The sequence below is a fragment of the Lepeophtheirus salmonis genome, chromosome 1, assembly GCF_016086655.4.
Source record: "Lepeophtheirus salmonis chromosome 1, UVic_Lsal_1.4, whole genome shotgun sequence".
Classification (NCBI taxonomy): Eukaryota; Metazoa; Arthropoda; class Copepoda; order Siphonostomatoida; family Caligidae; genus Lepeophtheirus; species Lepeophtheirus salmonis.
In genome coordinates, this window is record NC_052131.2 from 6,088,166 (window position 1) to 6,106,910 (window position 18,745).

Here is an 18,745-nt window from a genome sequence, read left to right on the forward strand (position 1 = left end):
CTACACTTATTTTCTTTGTAGTGGTGAGCTACAGACTCCAATAACTTAGGCCCACAACATCAACACGAAAAGTTAATATCATCATCGACCCTGTAGACAATTTAAAAAATATTTATAACTGCTTCCAAATGCAAGAATACTTCAGCATTAATTTTTTTGGTGTGTGCATCTATTTTCGAAATAATTAATGTGAATTATATTCATGATATTATGCAGCTAATTTATTCTTGAACTATTATTAATTGAATAAATATTAAAAGATTTTAACTCATACAATCTGTATTGAAAAATCGTATTAATATATTTTTATTAAAAAATAACATATTCGTGAACTTCGAAGCCAGCCCTTGGAGCACGCGTTTTCTAATTTGGTGTCCAGGTGTTCGAGAAGTCCATGGCTCACCGTTGGCCATTTTATTATTTCTATGAAGAAATTTTGGCTTTCATTTCAAATACAAATGTATAACTAACTACTCTTTTAATCAAATACTACTAAGCAGCCAATATTATAATACAGTATGTAGATTTTAATAATATGCAAATCATTTTAAAAATGGGGAAGAAATAATAAGACTGTTAGTCTGAGAGTACAAAAGATAAAATGAAAGTTGGTAATATTTATTTATTTGAAATCAGATGATTTCGGGCCCTTTTTCTGTTCCTTTTTGAAGGAAAGGTTGCAGATACACCAAAGGTAACGTTTAGCTTTTAAAGAAGGAAGTTCATTAAATTTCTGAACAAAAATCAAGGAAGGAATAGTTTTATTGAGATTTTAAAATTGTTTAAGATATAGGGTAAAAAATTTAAGAATGATTTAAGCAATGCTATTACTTATTAGTCTATTAACATTGGATTTATGAACCCCCATAGCTGCTCCATTCGATTCTTTCTTCTTTTCCATTTATGACGTCACATACTTCGTGTTATTATTTATCTTTTGTATCTTGTTATTATTTGACAGGACAACGGAAAAATTTATTTGAAATAGAAATGCCATCAAAGAATCGTAAAATATCGACGCATTCCGTGGATATCACTGGCAAGGAAAAGGAAGCTATTCGGTATTTATTCAAGTGTGATTAGATTATTATAATGCTGTTTTTTTCGCTTATAGAGTTCTCTTCATCTCCACGCTCCGTAACATGGCGTCCCGATTGAGTGAGGTAGTCACGGAGTCCAACTCTATTAGGGTACCTGTTCATGAAGTTCAAAACACTTGGGAGCGAATTAAAGATGAGCATTCTATATAATAATCAGTCTTGTCTTCTCCTTTCAATCATTTCCATTACTTATACATACTATCAAATTAAATTTGATAAATTTTATCCAAATTTTAAATTTAAATATTTATATTCAGTATTATATACCTTAATATTTAATATAGTGAATAATCAATGTTTACTTGAATTCTTATATCTTGTGTAAGGTGGAGAACGTTATAGATGATATACATTTATTATTTTAACTAGTGATTATGGTGGTTTTTTTTAAACAACCAAATAACATTTTATTTTAATAATTATACACCTATGATATAAAATAAACGAACTGAAGTTCTTACATAAGAGAAAATTTATTTATTTGTCAGAGAACAAAATGCATAGTGTTCCCTACAAAAGTCCTGCTCCTCATCCCCTGGCCCCATCCCATTCTCTTCAAAGCTCTTTAATGAGGCAGAGTCAGAATAGCTTGAGCGTGAATGCATGGAGCATCTGGAATATGTTAAATTTGCTTGATTTCCATCTTGAATATTGTCATAACTCATGGATCTCTGATTCCCAGATAGGAATTGAAGTATCTCTGCCTCCGTGAGACCTTCTCGATTGAGAGCAGAGTTATAAAAGTCTTCGACTCTACTTACTCCGGACTAAATAATCATAATTGTTAGAGATCATAAATATTAAATACTATATAAAAATTATTTACTTCACACTGACGTACAAATAAAGGGGGACGATTGTTGACTCGATTATAAATTTTCTTCAATTCCATTTTGTATGCAAGCATTCGCTCTTTCTCATCTTCCATTCTTTGAATTTTTCGTATACGAATATCCTCTTTCGTTCCTATGTTACTCTGAATAGGTAGTAAATAATATGTATTTTATTAATTGATCTTGTAGTAGGTAAAGAAAATAAAAATATACATTACCGAAAATCGACTACTCCATTCTGGATGACTACGAAATTCCTTTTCCTTCATTGTCAATTGTTTCTTTACTCTTCTTCTTTGTTTAGATTCGTACTCTAAAGATTCTATTCGATTCCGATTTGCAATTTCTCTCAGTCGAGTAGAATTTGTAGACTTATCTTCTAATCTTGGACGAATAGTAACGGGTGGAGGCTTACATTCTGGTATTTTGTACTGGCTACTTCTCGGAATGGAATGTGTCCCCATTTTTGGATATTTTCCATCAAAAGAAAAAGGTTCAATCACAGTTATTGGTTTACCCGTCATTTTTTTTAATTCTAAAGCCTTTTGAAATTTGGAATAGAGATAGTCAAAATCAGGAACATTATGTGAGCGGATAGCTTTCATTCTGACTCGCTTAATTGGTTCTCTGCTGTTATTCTAGTTGAGAGGGATACAATTGTAAATTTTTAATACAATCTTATTAACTATATTGTTATTAGTTAATTTCACCTTTCTTAATTTCCCTTTAAAGGCTTCTAGTTCACTCTTCATCCTTGATGGATATGAGGCTTCATTAAGGAGGGCTTTTTGTCGAATCTCTCTGCGAATCTTGCGATATTCTTCAGCTTCTTTCATTCTTTCGTAGGCATAGTTAGTAAATATATGGGTTGGAAAGGGTTTTGCATGAAAATGATTCAAATCAGACATGGATTTGGACTTTTGGATTTCATTTGAATTCAAATATTTGGAAACTTTATCTCCACCATATCTTGAACATCATAATAATATATCCAATTGTTAATTACATTAATTGAAATTAAGCATTATTATTACCGTTGGGGATTTTCTAAGACCATGCTCCGGAACAATGACTTATTGACATGTTTGGGAACAGCAGAAGCCTTAAAATTTCTTTGAAATATTTCATCCTCATGTTCCTCCTTTGTTTCCAAATCATGCTCCAGTTTCATCTCCAGAAGGAGTTTCTTTTCCTTCGATTTTTTTTCTTCTCTTTGGATTATAAATAACCATAAATTTTAATTTTTATCAAGCACAAAAACTTTTTGAATAATATTTAATCACCTGACAGTCATTGAAAATGGTTCAATGATTGTTTTTTGTTTCTTATCAGATGCTGGTGCACTTTTGGTCCTTCTTTTACGTGATTTGGCTTCATTCCTCCTTGTTGATTTAATTTCTTTAATCATATGATCACTTTTTTCTAGGCTTTCATCTGATGTAGAATTGGAGCCGTTACAATCACCATATATGTATCTATCCACAGATACATCCGAATATCGTCTCTTAAACCGATGTTCCAATTGTCTATATATAAATATTTATAATAAAAAAAAAGAAATACTTTAAAATATTTATGTATCGTAAGTATTCTACTTTAGTCTCATTTCATTTCGACGTTTTAATTCGAGAAGTTGAACATAGAAATCTCCATTACATTCAAGAAAAGACGATGATGATGGCGGTCTGCAATATAATTTTTCATTGCAGGTATCCTGAACACAATCTATCGATATACATTGGGACGACATAGCAAGGTTTCTTCTTGAGAAAGAACTACACTCGAACATTAGCACTCTTTTTGAAGGGGTATGAATCAGTGTTAATTTCGTCATCTATGACTAGACGAAATGTATTCTTAATCGAGTATTTTTTGCATGAGAATTATGAGACAAAACGAAACTAAATTTTTTTATGTTTTGTCCTACTAAAACGAATCTTTTTTTTTTTTTTTAGGATTAAGACCAAACTAACACTGATAAGAACGGATAATAATCCTGTATAGACGGAGGAGTGCTGGATGTCAAAATGACCTACTCTACAATTAGCATCATAATTGTAGTTGTTAATACATAGTATGGTAGGTCAAATTGTCCTCGTTGTCAAAGAAACTGAGGAATTGTTACCTTTTTAGTTCATTGTATGTATAAATCAAGGTATATTATTGCTTTCTTTTCGGATTTATAAGTATATACACTTTAATTACTATTATCAATACGTAATGATTATCAAGCACTTGCTTGTATATTCCCTCTATATGAGGATATGTTTTAAGTACTATAATCCAGGAAATATTATTAAACTATTCAAAATGAGACAGCAACCCATTTTTTATAAGGATTTAATTCATTGAAGTATTTGCGAATATATGAAATTATATAATACAGTTATTCAGACAGAATGAAGCGCTTTTGCAATAGGTAGCCATTCCATGGCCATCCTAAGTCCATCATCTTGTGCGTTAACATTTTTGTCATAGTTCCAATAGTAAAAAGAGTCTATTTCTCCAATCGTACGAACCTCTTTATCCTCTTTAACACTCAGCGTTTTACGACAACCGTCCTTTACGATAAGTCCACTATACCCTTCCGGAATTTGAAATATCTTTCCATTCAATGGATATCCTCGAAGAGTATTCGTCAAATCTCCAGATGACGTAACATCATCAATCTTAATCTTCTTTTCAAAATAGTTTTTTACTTCTGATTCAGCGGAACCGTCGTAGTCCTCAGTTTCTACTGGAACATAATGTACATTTTTCTTGTTGTCGTTAATTGATTTTTGGATTTGAATCTTAACCATTTTCTTGATTCGGTCGAATTAACTATATTTTCACGAACTTAGATATATTATATGTATATATGTACAAAAAAATATAAATAAGTTGTACAATTATACTACAGTACTCCAGTAAATAACATTATATGTTATGTACTGGTAAACAACTGTAGCACGTGATCACCAATTTCAGTTCTAATAAAGTTTATTATTTATGCGGGAAAACTCATATAATATAATTATGTTGTAGACAAGTTGCAACTTGTATTAATACATTGTACAAGTTGCAATGTCTTCGTCTTAAAATGCATGATTTAATTACAATTTTGATCATTCTAATTATTGACTATTAATTGAGCCTATCATTTCATTTTGATCTATTAAAATCACACGATTATTATATAATGATCAGTTATATAAATGTGGGTATTTGAACTTAATAGTTTGATACAGTTTACTTATATTGTAGTAATTTGAATTAAAATAGTCAAAAATGAGTCCATTAATATATGGACCATCCAAGGAGTATTCAATTATTGCATTATTCTCATACCAAGTACTATAAATCCTTCATTTAAAATTATCCATTCCATATTTTTGTTGCAATTTGTACAGAATCGTAACTTGTACACAACAAGTATATATTATCATAATTTATAATATATATCAATGATGGATACCAGACAAATAAAGTCTTTAGTTGTCCTTGATAATATGCAAGATTCTTAAAGACTCGTCAGTATCTAGGATATATCATATATGTAGAACTACAACATAAAATAAACCTGTGGGGAAAAATGAAAAATCGATCTGTATACTAGGTTGAAAATAAAATATTACATAACAGCTTAAAATAGGTGAGGTATTATTTATTAACAATATAATATTTATCTATATTAATAAAGCAGTTTGTTTGTCTGTGGAGGATTCATTTTTTAGTGTTCGTTTAATATCTTAGAACTGCGTGACTACTTGATCTAAAAGAAATAACAACAAGCGGGTGTAGTGAAGCTCAGCCTGTCATAATAATAATAAAAAGAGAGTACATACCCATATAATTAAAGCAAAGGTTGTCTGTTGCCGAGCCCTAGCAATTACGAGCAATGTCGGATACTCCCGTTAGTATATAATATATCACTTGGGATCGAATATTTTAATATATTTATCTATGCTTGAGACCTTTGAGAGATATTTGAATATTTCTTTGATTTTTTCGTAAATTAAGAATAATTAAGTTTTAGACAAAATGTTTGAATTTAACATTGATGTTTAAGCTCCCATGTAAAATAAAATATTAATTGCTTTATTGTATACAAAGTTATAGCAAACATTAATATTTTTTTTTTTTAAATTTTATTTGTCGGTGGAAAGGTGTATAATTATTCATTTAAGGGTCTCAAATTATAAATAATGAAATGCCTAAACATGAATTGAATGGAAATAAAGGGATCCATATTAATTGAATAATAAATTATTTTTACAAATAATCAGAGAAGCGCAAGAGATATCGAACAAAAATCCTTCTCATATAAGTATATTCTTACAAAAAAAAATCAAATAATTACTAATCATAATATAAGTTAATAATTATCGTATAAACGCTTGTTCAATCTATAGACAGTATGAATAACATTTAAGATCCTTTTTCTAAATCAATTTGGAAGGACTTGATAAGGAGGGTCCCATGGATGACTGCATCCACTTCTTTTTATTCATTATTCTGGTCTTATCATTGTCACTGTCTATGACATAATCAAAATGATTATTCTTTGAACAAAACATGAGAACTTTGTTAGGGAGAATGGATATTTCCAATCCCCCTCTAAGCTCAATGCTCTCATTATCTAGGGAAAATTTAACTCCACTATCGTCTCTTTTCATTTTACCAGCATTGAAAGTCACTGCCTTGGTGACATAATTACTATATAGATCTTCTGTGTAAGAATTGTTTTTCTCTCTGGACCATCCTTCATGAACAAAATCCAAAAAATTTAAGGACTTGGGGCCCAAGCGGAGTTTTAACATATGATTTGTTTCCTTGGCCTCTAATTTATCAACCTCATTCTCTGTAGAAACAAATAGTTCTAATCCCTGATATACAGGTAGTAAAATCCACTGACGTATTCGTTTAAATGTAATTTCTCTCGTTTCTGATGCTTTACCAATTGAGGATCCTGTAAAGAAAGAGAGGAGCCATCTCGCTGTACTTTTGGGACTCTCTGCAACTTCAGTTTTTTTCTCTTTGAAGTTTGAAACCTCTTTGACGAGTTCCTCTGTCTCTGAGTATTGAATCACTCCATTCAAATCCCAATTAATTTCCTTTTGGGAAGTTGAGTAGGAAAACACATAAGCAAACAGATTTTTTAAGCTTCCAAAGAGCCAAAACTTTTCTTTTCGTTCGTGTACATCACGGAATGCACCTATATGGAAGGATCGTAATCCATAGAGTTTCTTCTCATCTTCTTCATCCATATTGGCTATTTCAATCACATCCATAGGTCGAAAGAGCTTATTAAGAACGGACATTGTCGCACTGGACATCAAGTCCACGTCGTTTCCGGAATGATCATGAAAAAGTGTTTTTGCCATTTTATTATCTTTTCCTACGGGTAGGACACCTAAAACAATGGATTTGGCATAAGAATTTGCATCTTTTCTACGTAAAAGACCCGTGATTGTTTCCATTAGGGTTCCATCTCCTCCAGCAATCAGCACTGCATCCGCATCACTCATAATCTTCATGATTTCTTTTGCTTGTCCCATTCCTTCAGTTCGAATGACACTTACTTTGACACCCGCGAGGTGCAAAAGGGGTGCACAGTAGTCCTCATATTTACTACGTGCTTTTCCTGAATCAGCAGCGGGGTTCAGTATCACAGTGATTCGAGTTGGAGATTCCTTTGTAATTTGACCCATAAGGGAAGCTTCTTGGCATCGTACTTTCATCAAATCATTTTCCTCCTTTTTCCTCAGACCAAATTTCACACCATAAGCTCCTACTGATCCAAAGAAAATTGACTTTTTCCAATTGTTTCGTAAGATGCCGAAGACCTTCTTCATGTTGAATTTCACGAATGTTGTTTTGATCAAATTCAAATTGAACGTGACATCTTTTGATCACATGACATTTAAAGGTAATGTCTTACGTGCAATTAAAGATCACGCAACTCTCTTGTAGAATCCAAGATACTTAGAGACTCTTGTATCTTGGTAGAATCTTCATTAATCAGAGTACTATGAAAGAGTACGTGTTTAAGTACTTCCTGTAGATTGATTAAATATTTCATTGGCAAGGATGATGACTTAGCCTCGATACTTGCGACTCGAATTGATCTCACAATCAAAGATTCGACTTGATTTGAAAACATTATTGGATTTTGTACCATTTAAAAAAAAAAATATGACAACCGTTCTATTTGATTAATAGAGATTTAATTTACATAAGTAAAACGAACACTTTATACCAGAGGTCGGTAACCACCGAACATCGAGTGAATTTTTACTGGCACGCCATCTCATCATGGACAATCATATAAATATAGGCATACTAATTCAAAATGAAAGTTACTAACATTAAAGGGTACTATGAAACTCCGCATAACCATTATAAAAGTTTTGCTCCTGTCATCGGCAAATATTTCACCAGATTTGGAAAAAATATCACAAAATAAGCAAAACCAAGCGTCTCATTAAATAATTAGTATTTTTCCTACTTTCCTTTTTTTTTAGTAAAATATAGATTTTTTCTTTTAAATTGTGTTTATATTTGATTTCTTTATTATAATTCCTGTAGTAAAAAAATAAGGGTATTGCTTAAATAAAATTATATTGAGTCCTTATTGTCTCTAAATACCCGGAAAATCAATTATAAATTCAATAAAATGGTCTTCCAACATGATTCTGCAGCGAAAGCTGTTTGCCCCTACTCTGCAAAAAGTTGCCAACCCAAGCTTTTTAGCATCCCAAACTGTGGAATTGCTTAAAACATAAAATATATTTACATAAGGAAAGTTTTCTGAGTCATTTCAATTTTTTTCAAAGGCTATAAGGTACTCTATAAATTATCTTTTATAGTCTGAAAAAAACTCAATTCGAGTCAGATTTATTAGCTTAAAATAAACTTGAATGAAGTCGGAAGATATAAACAGGACACGATAAAAATATTCAAGGGTTTGTACTTGTGATCAATGAGCTGAGACTTAACTTGGACTTGAAGTATTATTACTTTTTTCCACCTCTTTGAATTATTATGTTCATTAATAAATATAAAATTGTTTGTATCTATAGCCACTTATTTATTTAATTAAATGAAACTTTAATACTTATAAAGGTATTAGCATCATTCCATGTCAAATCAACGAGGGCATGCTAGTTTATTACTTATAAAATTTACAAAAAATAGAAATTACTGTCCAATTTTATACAAATAGGACGCAAAGAGCTTCGTTCCTTCGATATAATTTCGAACATCAATTTTTTCATTTTGAGAATGAGCGCCATCATCACTTGCACCCATCGGCAGTAACAAAACATTTTTATTCGTTGTATTCTCCAATGTGAGAACAACAGGAATTGATCCACCTTCACGAGTTAAATCTGGATCCACTCCATATATTTCCTTTGTAGCCTTTCTTGCAGCGTCATAATTTGCATGAGATGGAGAAGTCACCCAGGCCTCACCTCCATCAAATTTAATTTCCATAACATTGGGTGAATTCAGTTTATTAAATTCTTTTTCTAAATGCTTTTTTACACAAGTAACAGTGTTCTCAACAGTTTGATTTGGAACGATTCGAAGAGAAAATTTCCCACCTACTTTTTTAGGTATTACGGTTTTTGCACCTTCCTCGCTAAAAGCACCCTCAATACCGTGAAGGGATAGGGAAGGATATCTCCATCTTGCCATAAGTGTGTTCATCTTATCATTATTGGTAATTAATTTATTTACACCGATGCTCGATTTGTATTCCTCCAAATTGAAGTGAATATTTGTATAGAGACTTGATTCATCAGAGCTTAGCTCTGTTACATCATCATAAATTCCTTCAATCCCTATTTTACCATCTTTATCTACTAAAGTATCCATGAGAGCGATTAAATCCGTCATAGCTTCATGAATTGAACCACCAAATACTCCAGAGTGAAGATCTTGTTTGGCACCTGTAATCCATAGTTCAAAACAAACAACTCCGCGTAATCCATATCCCAGGCACGGTTTATCAGTTGCTAATAATGGATGAAAAGATATATCAATTCATACATAAATAGAAGATAAACACTCGGTAAACCTAATAAATTAATTACTTAGCCAATAGCTATCAGACACACAGACGAAGTCAACCTCTTTCAAAAAGGGAGTATCTTTTAAGCTAATCAACAAATCATCCAAGCCCTCAGAATCCGACTCTTCCATCCCTTCAAATACAAATTTGACATTTACAGGAAAGTATCCCAATCCATCTTTCAAGGCTTCCAGAGCATGAATCCATCCTAAAACAGGTCCTTTATCATCTGAAGAACCTCTTCCATAGAGTCTCCCATCTTTTTCTTTCAATTCAAAGGGTTCCGTGTCCCAGCCATCTGTTTTGGATGCAGGTTGAACGTCCAAATGACCATATATAAGTACGGTTTTATTTGATTCTGAACCTGTAAAATTTAAATGATGGTTTTTTTTAAATTAATGGGATGATAATTATTAATTATTATGTATATACTTTTCAGATCCCCAAGAATTATAGGGGGATAAGACCCATTGGGTACAATATCCACTTTGGCCCCAAGAGATCTCAATCTCTCAGATACAAACTCAATCATTCTATGGATGTCATTGTGATGATTTTTGGAAGCGGAAATGGATGGAATGGCCACGGCCTCTTTCAAGGCTTTGATGTAGCTTTCCTTTCGCTCACAAATTAGATCCAATACTTCTTTGGGTAAAGCAGTCATGATACTTATTATAAGTGGTAATAACAATAATATATTATATGATTGATAAGACTCAACTCAGTCACAGTGCTTAGGTACATAAATGTTCTTCTTTTTCACTTACAACTCAGTGAACGTAGATATTATTGTCTTTAATAATTATGTTTTTACATTTTTATGAGTAAATAGTGGTCAGCTCCTCAGCCTGCTCAAACAACGATTAAGAAAGCTGGAATATCCATTGCCATTGATATAAATATAATAACAATGAACGTGAATCTCCTCTATTTACTTATACCAGCATTTTTTTTGGGGATCGACGGAGCCCTTGATGAAGCATTATTCTCGTAATGTAGAATCCTCCTCCTTAGGAAGCCTTCTCATGAACTCCAAAGGATACGCAATCTCCTACATCATCAATCAATTAGGAGCCGTTCTCTTCTTCATTTTTTCTCAAATTCAATGATCTCAACGTTGGAGTTCCCTTTACCAATTCAACAAAGTTTATATTTAACTATGCAGTTGGCCGTATTCTTGGGGAAGAATCCCTAACAACCAAGAAAGCATTAGGTCTTTGCCTAATTTTAATTGGATGCTTTATTCAATTTCTCTTTTAAAATTGAGACTATATGGTCCCTATTTATAGATATCAGTACAAGAAGTGGCATGAAAAGTTGTGATTTGAGTGACTTGTTAACTTAATTTTTGTATTTTTTTATTTGAAATGTACCTATATAATTATAATTTTACGGACTTAATGTGCTTAAATACATCATTGACTGTAAAAGGATGAGGTGGCGTAATACATTATGATGGGTATTTATGATTCATAATTCACAGCCAATAGGACCCTGTATGCGATTCATAATTATATCAAACAGATGTACATACCTTGTACAGAAATTAAACGGTTTTTATAAGTGGAAGGGATTGTTGGCTAAATAATGTGGCTGAGAATTATAGAAAAAAGAAGAAGATAAAATATATTATAACAATGAGTCTAGGGGAGACAGAAATAGGTTATATGTTATTACACTATTTTTCGGGTTTTTTTAAAACAGCATTGATTATACACTTTAATATTTTACTTTGACAAGCTTCAACTATCATGTACTTAATGGGTAGATAAATATGTATCATGGTACAATATATACGACTTTCAAAGTTGTAATACATAACAAAAATTATTGGATTTCTGTATACAAAAGCCAACAATGATAGTTTAAGGCAATATGTTAGAGGTTCCTAATAGATTGATGGACTTTCAACCCCCTCTTTGTACATGATATGAAACCCCAACAAAAATTCCCCACCCAAACATATTGAACCGTCAACTTTACATTCTACAATATAATTGAAATGGTTTTGTGTCCTAAATATATAGTTTGACAATGTCTTCCCTATGCTTCTGGATAAGTACTAGCAGAAATATATAACCGAATGGAGCTAGCTGCTGCTCCTCAACACAGCTAGGCTATCTTGGTTACTTAGTTATATACATATATATATATATGAATATCTAGCAACGGGCATAAGAAACAAAGAAAGAGAAACGTAAAGTGTGACGTCATTGTCGGTAAAGAGGGGGGAATCTAAGATTCACGGACAAATAATAACTTAACTGTAGAAGTAGTAGTCTAGTGGTAGTTGTGTGTTTAATCTTCTCTGGGTGGATTTGGTGGTGGAGTAATGTCTCTGAAATGGAGAAAACGGGTAAAAATAGAGTATGCACGCCTTAGGGCTGCCAAAAGATACCGACATGAGGATGATATGCGAGCTGCATGGAAGAAGAATCGGACTCTTCCTCGAATACTGAATGATGCTAATAAGTTGGATAAGAAAGGAGGCGTTGAGCCGGTTTGGGTCTGCTCGGAGGATCCTCCTTCTCATTCCCAGTTTATCAAAAGAGCAGAGGCCAAAGACAATGAGGGGAAGCTTCAGTCCATACCCATTAAAGTGAGTTGTTAGTTTTTCTCTCAGAAAATTAGGACGGATTAAAATGAAAATGATTTTTTGTCTCCTTGCATTAGATAATTTATGCTGTGAATCCAATTCCAACCATGTACAGCTGGGCTCCTCTACAACAGAATTTCATGGTAGAAGATGAAACAGTGCTTCACAACATTCCCTACATGGGAGATGAAGTTCTGGATCAAGACAACACCTTTATAGAAGAGCTTATCAAAAACTACGATGGAAAAGTCCACGGAGAGAGAGAGGGAGGATTTATAGACGACGATCTCTTCCTGGATCTCGTAACAGCTCTCAAGGTTTACGATAAAGACGAAGAAGGCATAGAAGAAGATGACAATGAAGATTCCTCCGATGAGGAAGAGGAAGAAGGCGAGGAGAATGACAATTCCTCGATCCCTTCATCCTCTCCGGATAAATTACCACCACCCCCACCTCCTCCAAATAACACTACGACTACTACAACTAAAAACCACCGTGAACAACTCACAGATCCATCAGCAGGCAAGATGCCTTCCCCCAAACTATTTGCCGCCATTGCCTCTATTTTTCCCGATATGGGAACTCCTGATCAAATAAAAGAGAAATACACTGAACTATCTGAGCATAAGGCTGTAGTCCCTAAGGAGTGTACTCCCAATATTGATGGCCCTGATGCTGAGTCAGCACCTCGAGCCAAGACTATGCATTCATTTCATACGCTTTTCTGCCGTAGGTGCTTCAAATATGATTGTTTTCTTCATCGATTAGCCTATCATCCTGGACCAACAACGAAAAGGAAGGGCTCTGAGCTCAAACCTCCCTCTGAGCCATGTAGCCCCGATTGTTTTCTACATTTGGATGAAATTGAAATGAAAAAGAAGAAGAGCTTTAGTAGTAATAGTGTTACTCCTCTGGACTCTGGAAATGAAACATCTTCGGAGGAAAGCAATGACTCCTCCTCTACTACACGTTCCAGTACCCATAATGGAAAGAAGACAGACAGTAGAAGAAGTTCCTTTTCTGGTAGTCTAGATGGCATCAATAATGGGAAAAAACAATATAATGGACGTTCCTCTGACTGTTCCTCCAACTCAAAGAATAATGACCGTAAAGTTATCACGGATAATCAACTGGCTAAAACTATTAACCCATTCAACGGTAATAATCCTGATGTATGGGCGGGATCTGAGCAATCCCTTTTCCGAGTTTTGGTGCGAGTATTCCTTGGTAACTATTGTGCTATATCCCAAGCGATTGTGACCAAATCATGCCGTCAAGTATATGAATATGCACAAAAGGATTCATCAAAAGAAGGACTACTTGGTCATGAAGAGGATCCCGAGTCTAGATTAAGGGAGTACACTCCCCCGAAAAAGAAGAAGAAGAAAAAACATAGTCAATGGCTCAATCACTGCCGCAAAACACAATTTAACAAAGATTCTGCAGGTCATTCTCAAGTATACAACTATTCTCCTTGCGACCATCCTAACAAACCCTGTGATTCATCATGCCCATGTATTTCTTCACGATACTTTTGTGAAAAATTTTGTATGTGTAACTCTGATTGTCCGAATCGCTTTCCTGGGTGTCGATGTAAGGCTGCATGTAATACCAAACAGTGCCCATGTTTCCTTGCTGTCCGGGAATGTGATCCTGATTTATGCAATAAATGCGGTGCTGATCAACAAGACACCTCGAAAATAACATGTCGTAACGTTTATGTCCAACGTGGCTTGGGCAAAAGATTACTCATGGCTCCTTCGGATGTTGCTGGTTGGGGCATTTTTATTTGTGACTTTGCTTATAAGAATGAATTTATCTCCGAATATTGTGGAGAAATTATTTCACAGGAGGAGGCGGATCGTCGTGGAAAAGTATATGATAAATACATGTGTTCATTTTTGTTTAATCTCAACAATGAGTATGTTGTGGATGCCACCCGTAAAGGGAATAAAATCCGATTTGCCAACCATTCCATTAACCCAAACTGCTACGCCAAAGTATTAAAAGTCAACGGGGATCATCGAATAGGGATATTTGCTAAAAGAAGTATACAAGCCGGTGACGAACTTTTCTTTGACTATAGATATGGACCCACTGAGCAACTTAGATTTGTTGGAATTGAGCGAGAGATGGAATTTCTGTAAAACAATTTGTATTCGTACTTCGTACACACTGCCATTCCACACTTTTAATCTCATCATAACTTTTCTTATGTATATAAAAAGAATAAAGAAATGTATATATATTTTAAGCTTGTATATACTGAATAATTCAATTTAGACCGACGACTATACTTTTATAGAAAATAACGAGTTAATACAGTTTTAAAAGCGAAAATATAGGTTGTACAATATTCTTTTGACTATGTTAATAACTGAAATTTATGTACATACATTAATTAATTATCGTCGAATTAATATATTATCATTAATTTTCTTAGGTAGTAGTGAGTAAAATAAAAATATAATATCATCATTATACATATAAGGAAACCGCACTTCATTTGAAAAAGCCATTTGCCGACAAAGGATCATCATCCTGATCATTAGCAGAAAATAATGTTAGACCTTCACTGCCTCCTACTTCTCCACCACCAGTACTACTATTACCAAATAAAAAGCCAGAATCTGAGCCCCACAAATTCGCCCTGGAACTCTTTTTATTAGGATCATCGTTCCAAATAATTTTATCATCTTCCTTATTGCAATCGAAATTAAAGACCATGTCATTCTGATTATCTCTAGACATCACTGATTCCTCCTCTTTATCCCCTTGACAACTCTCTAAATCAATCATGGCAACTGATCCATCCAAATTGTTATCACTCTCTCCTTCGCGCGTAGAATTAGGCTCCTCCATTGAAACATCTTTACTACTGATATTCTCTTTTTCATAATCTTCCTGTGGTTCATTCTCTTGGGGCTTTTCTTCCGTTGAGCCACAAGTAATCAGTGGAAGTTTGCAAGGTAATATTTTGGGTGAGAAATAAGGACTTTTTGTAGAGTTTCTTTTGGGAGATATTTTATGAAAGTTCAAGTTGTTACGAGACGGAGAAGCAGATTTCATTGATTCAATTGCATTACTTTTCTTCATAGTGTTTGCTACTTCTTTATCAAAATCATTATTGAGAGTTGTTGGAACTCTATTGCCAATCGTGAGGATTTTGTTCTCCGGAGTTCTTACTGAATCTGTATTCATCAATGAGATGGATGACTGTGGTTTACTTAAGTTCATTCGACTTGAAGATTTGACTTTATCAAAGCAATTTTTGAAAAATGAGGACCCATCAATCAATTTAGGATATTTCATATAAGCAGATGCTTCAAGAGAAACATTCAAATCTAATTTCTTTTTAGGAGTTGAACTCTTATTCAATTCCTTGATTTTATTCTCAAGGTGTGTCTTTTCATCAAGGAGTTTGAGTAAATCATTCTCTAATTCTATTTCTTCCTTTTTTAATTGCACTTCTGCATCCATGTCTTCAAATGTACTCTGTAAGGAGGAAAATTCTTTTTCTTTCCTCTTCAGAGTAGTTTTGGCCTCTTGAATATTCTGCCGAAGCTTTTTAACACGGATGTGATGTCCTTCCAATGCATCTGCTCCAAATGTTGAGACTACCATTTCTTCCATTTTCAATAAGTTGTCTTGTAGATTCGAAAGAAAAGATGACTTTGCTATGGACTTTTCGTACAAAAGAGATTTGAGTCGTTGGATCTCTCCTAAAGCCACTCTACGAATAAACACAATTCATTATTGAAAATACTTACACTTTCATTTCGATTGATAGTACTTGTTTAAGAGTTTATTCGACTCTAGAATTTTCTCTTTTTCCTCAATGGATTGAAGGATATTTGCATGTTTGGATTTAAAATTCTCTATGGAATTGGTAAAACATTTTTTTTTTGATGTATGCTCTTTGATGGACGCCTCTAATTGCTCAGACATTTGAGATTGGAGATAAACATCCCTTTCGACATCTCGAAGAGAATCTGAGAGTTTATCGATTCCTCTTAGCTCGTCCTTAAGTGAAGACATCTTCCTTCTATATTACTTTCTAGTATATCGAGGATGTTCCCGGGAAATGATATACTTATAAGTTATAATAACAAACTATTCAAATATCTAGATATATTATATTATATTGATAAAGAACTTAGTAGAAAGGGAAACAAACATAAAACTTTCATTGGCACCTCCAATTACAACCTTAATCTCAATCAATCACCCAGCTCCGGGCGAAAGTCCTAGACAATTAATGATGCATGTGTCCCTAACGTGAAGTACCACTGCCTGTATTCTATTCACACACAAACAATATCCACCAACAGAGTCATCATACATTCAATTAATGCTAACTACTAACTCACTATAACTAACTTATAATCACTAAGCCTAGAAATGAAATTCCTATTATTAAATTATTTAATATTGATATTGTTGAAAAAATATCTGGAATAAATTCTTGTTAATCTCTTTTAACAATTTTTATTTTGATGATGATTATAATTTTGAATTTCGCGCTTAGTTATATCAATAAATTTGATTGGTTATAATAATATTCTATCAGCTAATTAGCTAAGACCTAATTAAGAGCAAATAAAATATTCATCTCTACATTTAAAGTACAGCAGATCACGCAACCTATTTTTTAATCTCAAACCATGGAACTTTATCGACGTAATTTTGTTTTTCCTTTTTTCCCACTTCTTATGTTGCTTAAATGTTTGTAGTTATGTATATTTTTTAATCATATTTTTGACATAAAGACGGGTGACCAGTCACCAAATCTATCGTATATATATATAAACACTTAATTAGACGTCTACACACACGATAGATGTGGTAACCCGATTTAGTAATAATGTAGTCGTATTTCTGAAATATTGCAAGTGGGTGCATATAATAAATATGCACCCGCTTGCATATAGCATCAAACGTGTATACAGGGTGCACTGTAATTATTGCTCTCAGATATAAATATTTTTCATATAAGAAATTTTATTGTGGTTTTATTAAGGAAATATATATATAAATGAAATATCTGTAACTCGATCTAACTCTGAGCTATGAAGCCTTAAAGATAATCTAATTAGTGTTTTGATGAATTTTTGATTAGCGATATAAACATTGCAATGATATGATAGTTTAATACATAATCAAAAACCGATCAGTTAGATTAACAAAACTTATGTTTTTTGATTTTTGTTAGGAAAAAAAAGTAAATATGGCATATTCCAAATCGAATACTTTTGAAACTAAACACTTTTCTTCTTACTTTTAGATTGTATCAATCCTTTGCAGACAAATACTTCAAAAAGTGAAACATATAAGCAAGTCAATAGTTCCAAGTCATGGATTTTGATAGTTTGATCCAACCTAAATGTGATTGAGTATTTTGGGTTGTTCAAATATACATCATCTTCATAATATGTAAATTTATTATATGTACGTATTCTGAAATGAATAGAATAGTTAATTGAAACCCTTGATTTGCACCTAGTAACAAATTTCAAAAGGTCTCAAATCTATTCATCTTCCAGTAATCCTGATTGAACTACTTCATTATTATGATTGAGATATCGAAAAGGGGATCGAAAGGAGTATAGAGCAGGTCTACAGATATATCTTAAGTCCCCTTCTTATCTTCATTTTGAGATTATACCCAATATTCAAGAATATATATCGCATCCATATTAGGTTCCTAATAGTATTCTAAGATCAGAGTAGGATGAAAGTATAAGAGACTGAGAGATAGAATATATGTTCAAGATGTAAAGCTGATCATTCTCCGATGATTTTTGAAAAATAATTGAAACATTATAGTGGGAATTTTAATTTTATTATGTTGAATTACAAATGTTATTAGATACAATACTTGCTATTTTGAGATTTATACATAAATTCAAATACATTTCTGATGGCATTTTCTATTGGTAAAATAATATTTTTAAACATATGTGAACAATAAACGAGGCTATTTCCAGTGTAATCTGCCAATGAGTTCTACTAATATCAGGAGTGAACCAAATGTCAATCATTAAACCTCATGTAGAGGATGTGTATTTTTTATGGTTTAAAATCTTTATATATAATTAAGAAAGAAAGAGAGAATCGAAGGGTTGAATGATGATTACTAGATTAAGAAAAGATCATT

General features: G+C 32.9%; 6 protein-coding genes and 1 long non-coding RNA gene across 8 annotated transcripts; 2 read left to right on the top strand and 5 right to left on the bottom strand.

Annotated features, from left to right (window-relative positions):
* The first annotated feature begins 924 nt into the window (after positions 1 to 924).
* LOC139905060 (uncharacterized) lies at positions 925 to 1,558 on the top strand. Its single transcript, XR_011779531.1, has 2 exons — positions 925 to 1,061; positions 1,115 to 1,558. It is a non-coding gene; the product is annotated as an uncharacterized lncRNA (long non-coding RNA).
* On the bottom strand, positions 1,440 to 4,045 carry LOC121115241 (uncharacterized). 2 transcript variants are annotated; one of them, XM_071887479.1, is made up of 7 exons: positions 3,529 to 4,045; positions 3,217 to 3,459; positions 2,968 to 3,144; positions 2,644 to 2,902; positions 2,152 to 2,571; positions 1,942 to 2,076; positions 1,440 to 1,867 (listed from the first exon to the last, which is right to left on the bottom strand). In XM_071887479.1, exons 1-7 carry the CDS (start codon positions 3,765 to 3,767, stop codon positions 1,574 to 1,576), a joined length of 1,767 nt encoding a protein of 588 aa, XP_071743580.1. In that variant the 5' UTR covers positions 3,768 to 4,045; the 3' UTR covers positions 1,440 to 1,573. The 2 variants fall into 2 exon arrangements, with proteins under 2 accessions (XP_071743580.1, XP_040565376.1); XM_040709442.2 differs by having other exon boundaries at positions 1,927 to 2,076.
* Positions 4,046 to 4,323: 278 nt separating this feature from the next.
* LOC121132095 (uncharacterized) lies at positions 4,324 to 4,734 on the bottom strand. Its single transcript, XM_040727543.1, has one exon. It carries the CDS (start codon positions 4,732 to 4,734, stop codon positions 4,324 to 4,326), a length of 411 nt encoding a protein of 136 aa, XP_040583477.1.
* Positions 4,735 to 5,564: 830 nt separating this feature from the next.
* Mulk (acylglycerol kinase-like protein Mulk) lies at positions 5,565 to 7,813 on the bottom strand. Its single transcript, XM_040709474.2, has one exon. It carries the CDS (start codon positions 7,768 to 7,770, stop codon positions 6,358 to 6,360), a length of 1,413 nt encoding a protein of 470 aa, XP_040565408.1. The 5' UTR covers positions 7,771 to 7,813; the 3' UTR covers positions 5,565 to 6,357.
* A 1,171-nt stretch (positions 7,814 to 8,984) lies between these two features.
* Positions 8,985 to 10,831, bottom strand: LOC121115275 (cytosolic non-specific dipeptidase). The gene is made up of 3 exons (XM_040709486.2): positions 10,425 to 10,831; positions 10,015 to 10,356; positions 8,985 to 9,936 (listed from the first exon to the last, which is right to left on the bottom strand). Exons 1-3 carry the CDS (start codon positions 10,654 to 10,656, stop codon positions 9,116 to 9,118), a joined length of 1,395 nt encoding a protein of 464 aa, XP_040565420.1. The 5' UTR covers positions 10,657 to 10,831; the 3' UTR covers positions 8,985 to 9,115.
* A 1,293-nt stretch (positions 10,832 to 12,124) lies between these two features.
* On the top strand, positions 12,125 to 15,073 carry E(z) (histone-lysine N-methyltransferase E(z)). Its single transcript, XM_040709451.2, has 2 exons — positions 12,125 to 12,591; positions 12,666 to 15,073. The coding sequence occupies exons 1-2, from the start codon at positions 12,325 to 12,327 to the stop codon at positions 14,733 to 14,735; spliced, it is 2,337 nt and encodes a 778-aa protein (XP_040565385.1). The 5' UTR covers positions 12,125 to 12,324; the 3' UTR covers positions 14,736 to 15,073.
* Positions 14,867 to 17,053, bottom strand: LOC121115256 (uncharacterized). Its single transcript, XM_040709462.2, has 2 exons — positions 16,382 to 17,053; positions 14,867 to 16,321 (listed from the first exon to the last, which is right to left on the bottom strand). The coding sequence occupies exons 1-2, from the start codon at positions 16,624 to 16,626 to the stop codon at positions 15,091 to 15,093; spliced, it is 1,476 nt and encodes a 491-aa protein (XP_040565396.1). The 5' UTR covers positions 16,627 to 17,053; the 3' UTR covers positions 14,867 to 15,090.
* Between the last annotated feature and the right edge of the window lie 1,692 nt (positions 17,054 to 18,745).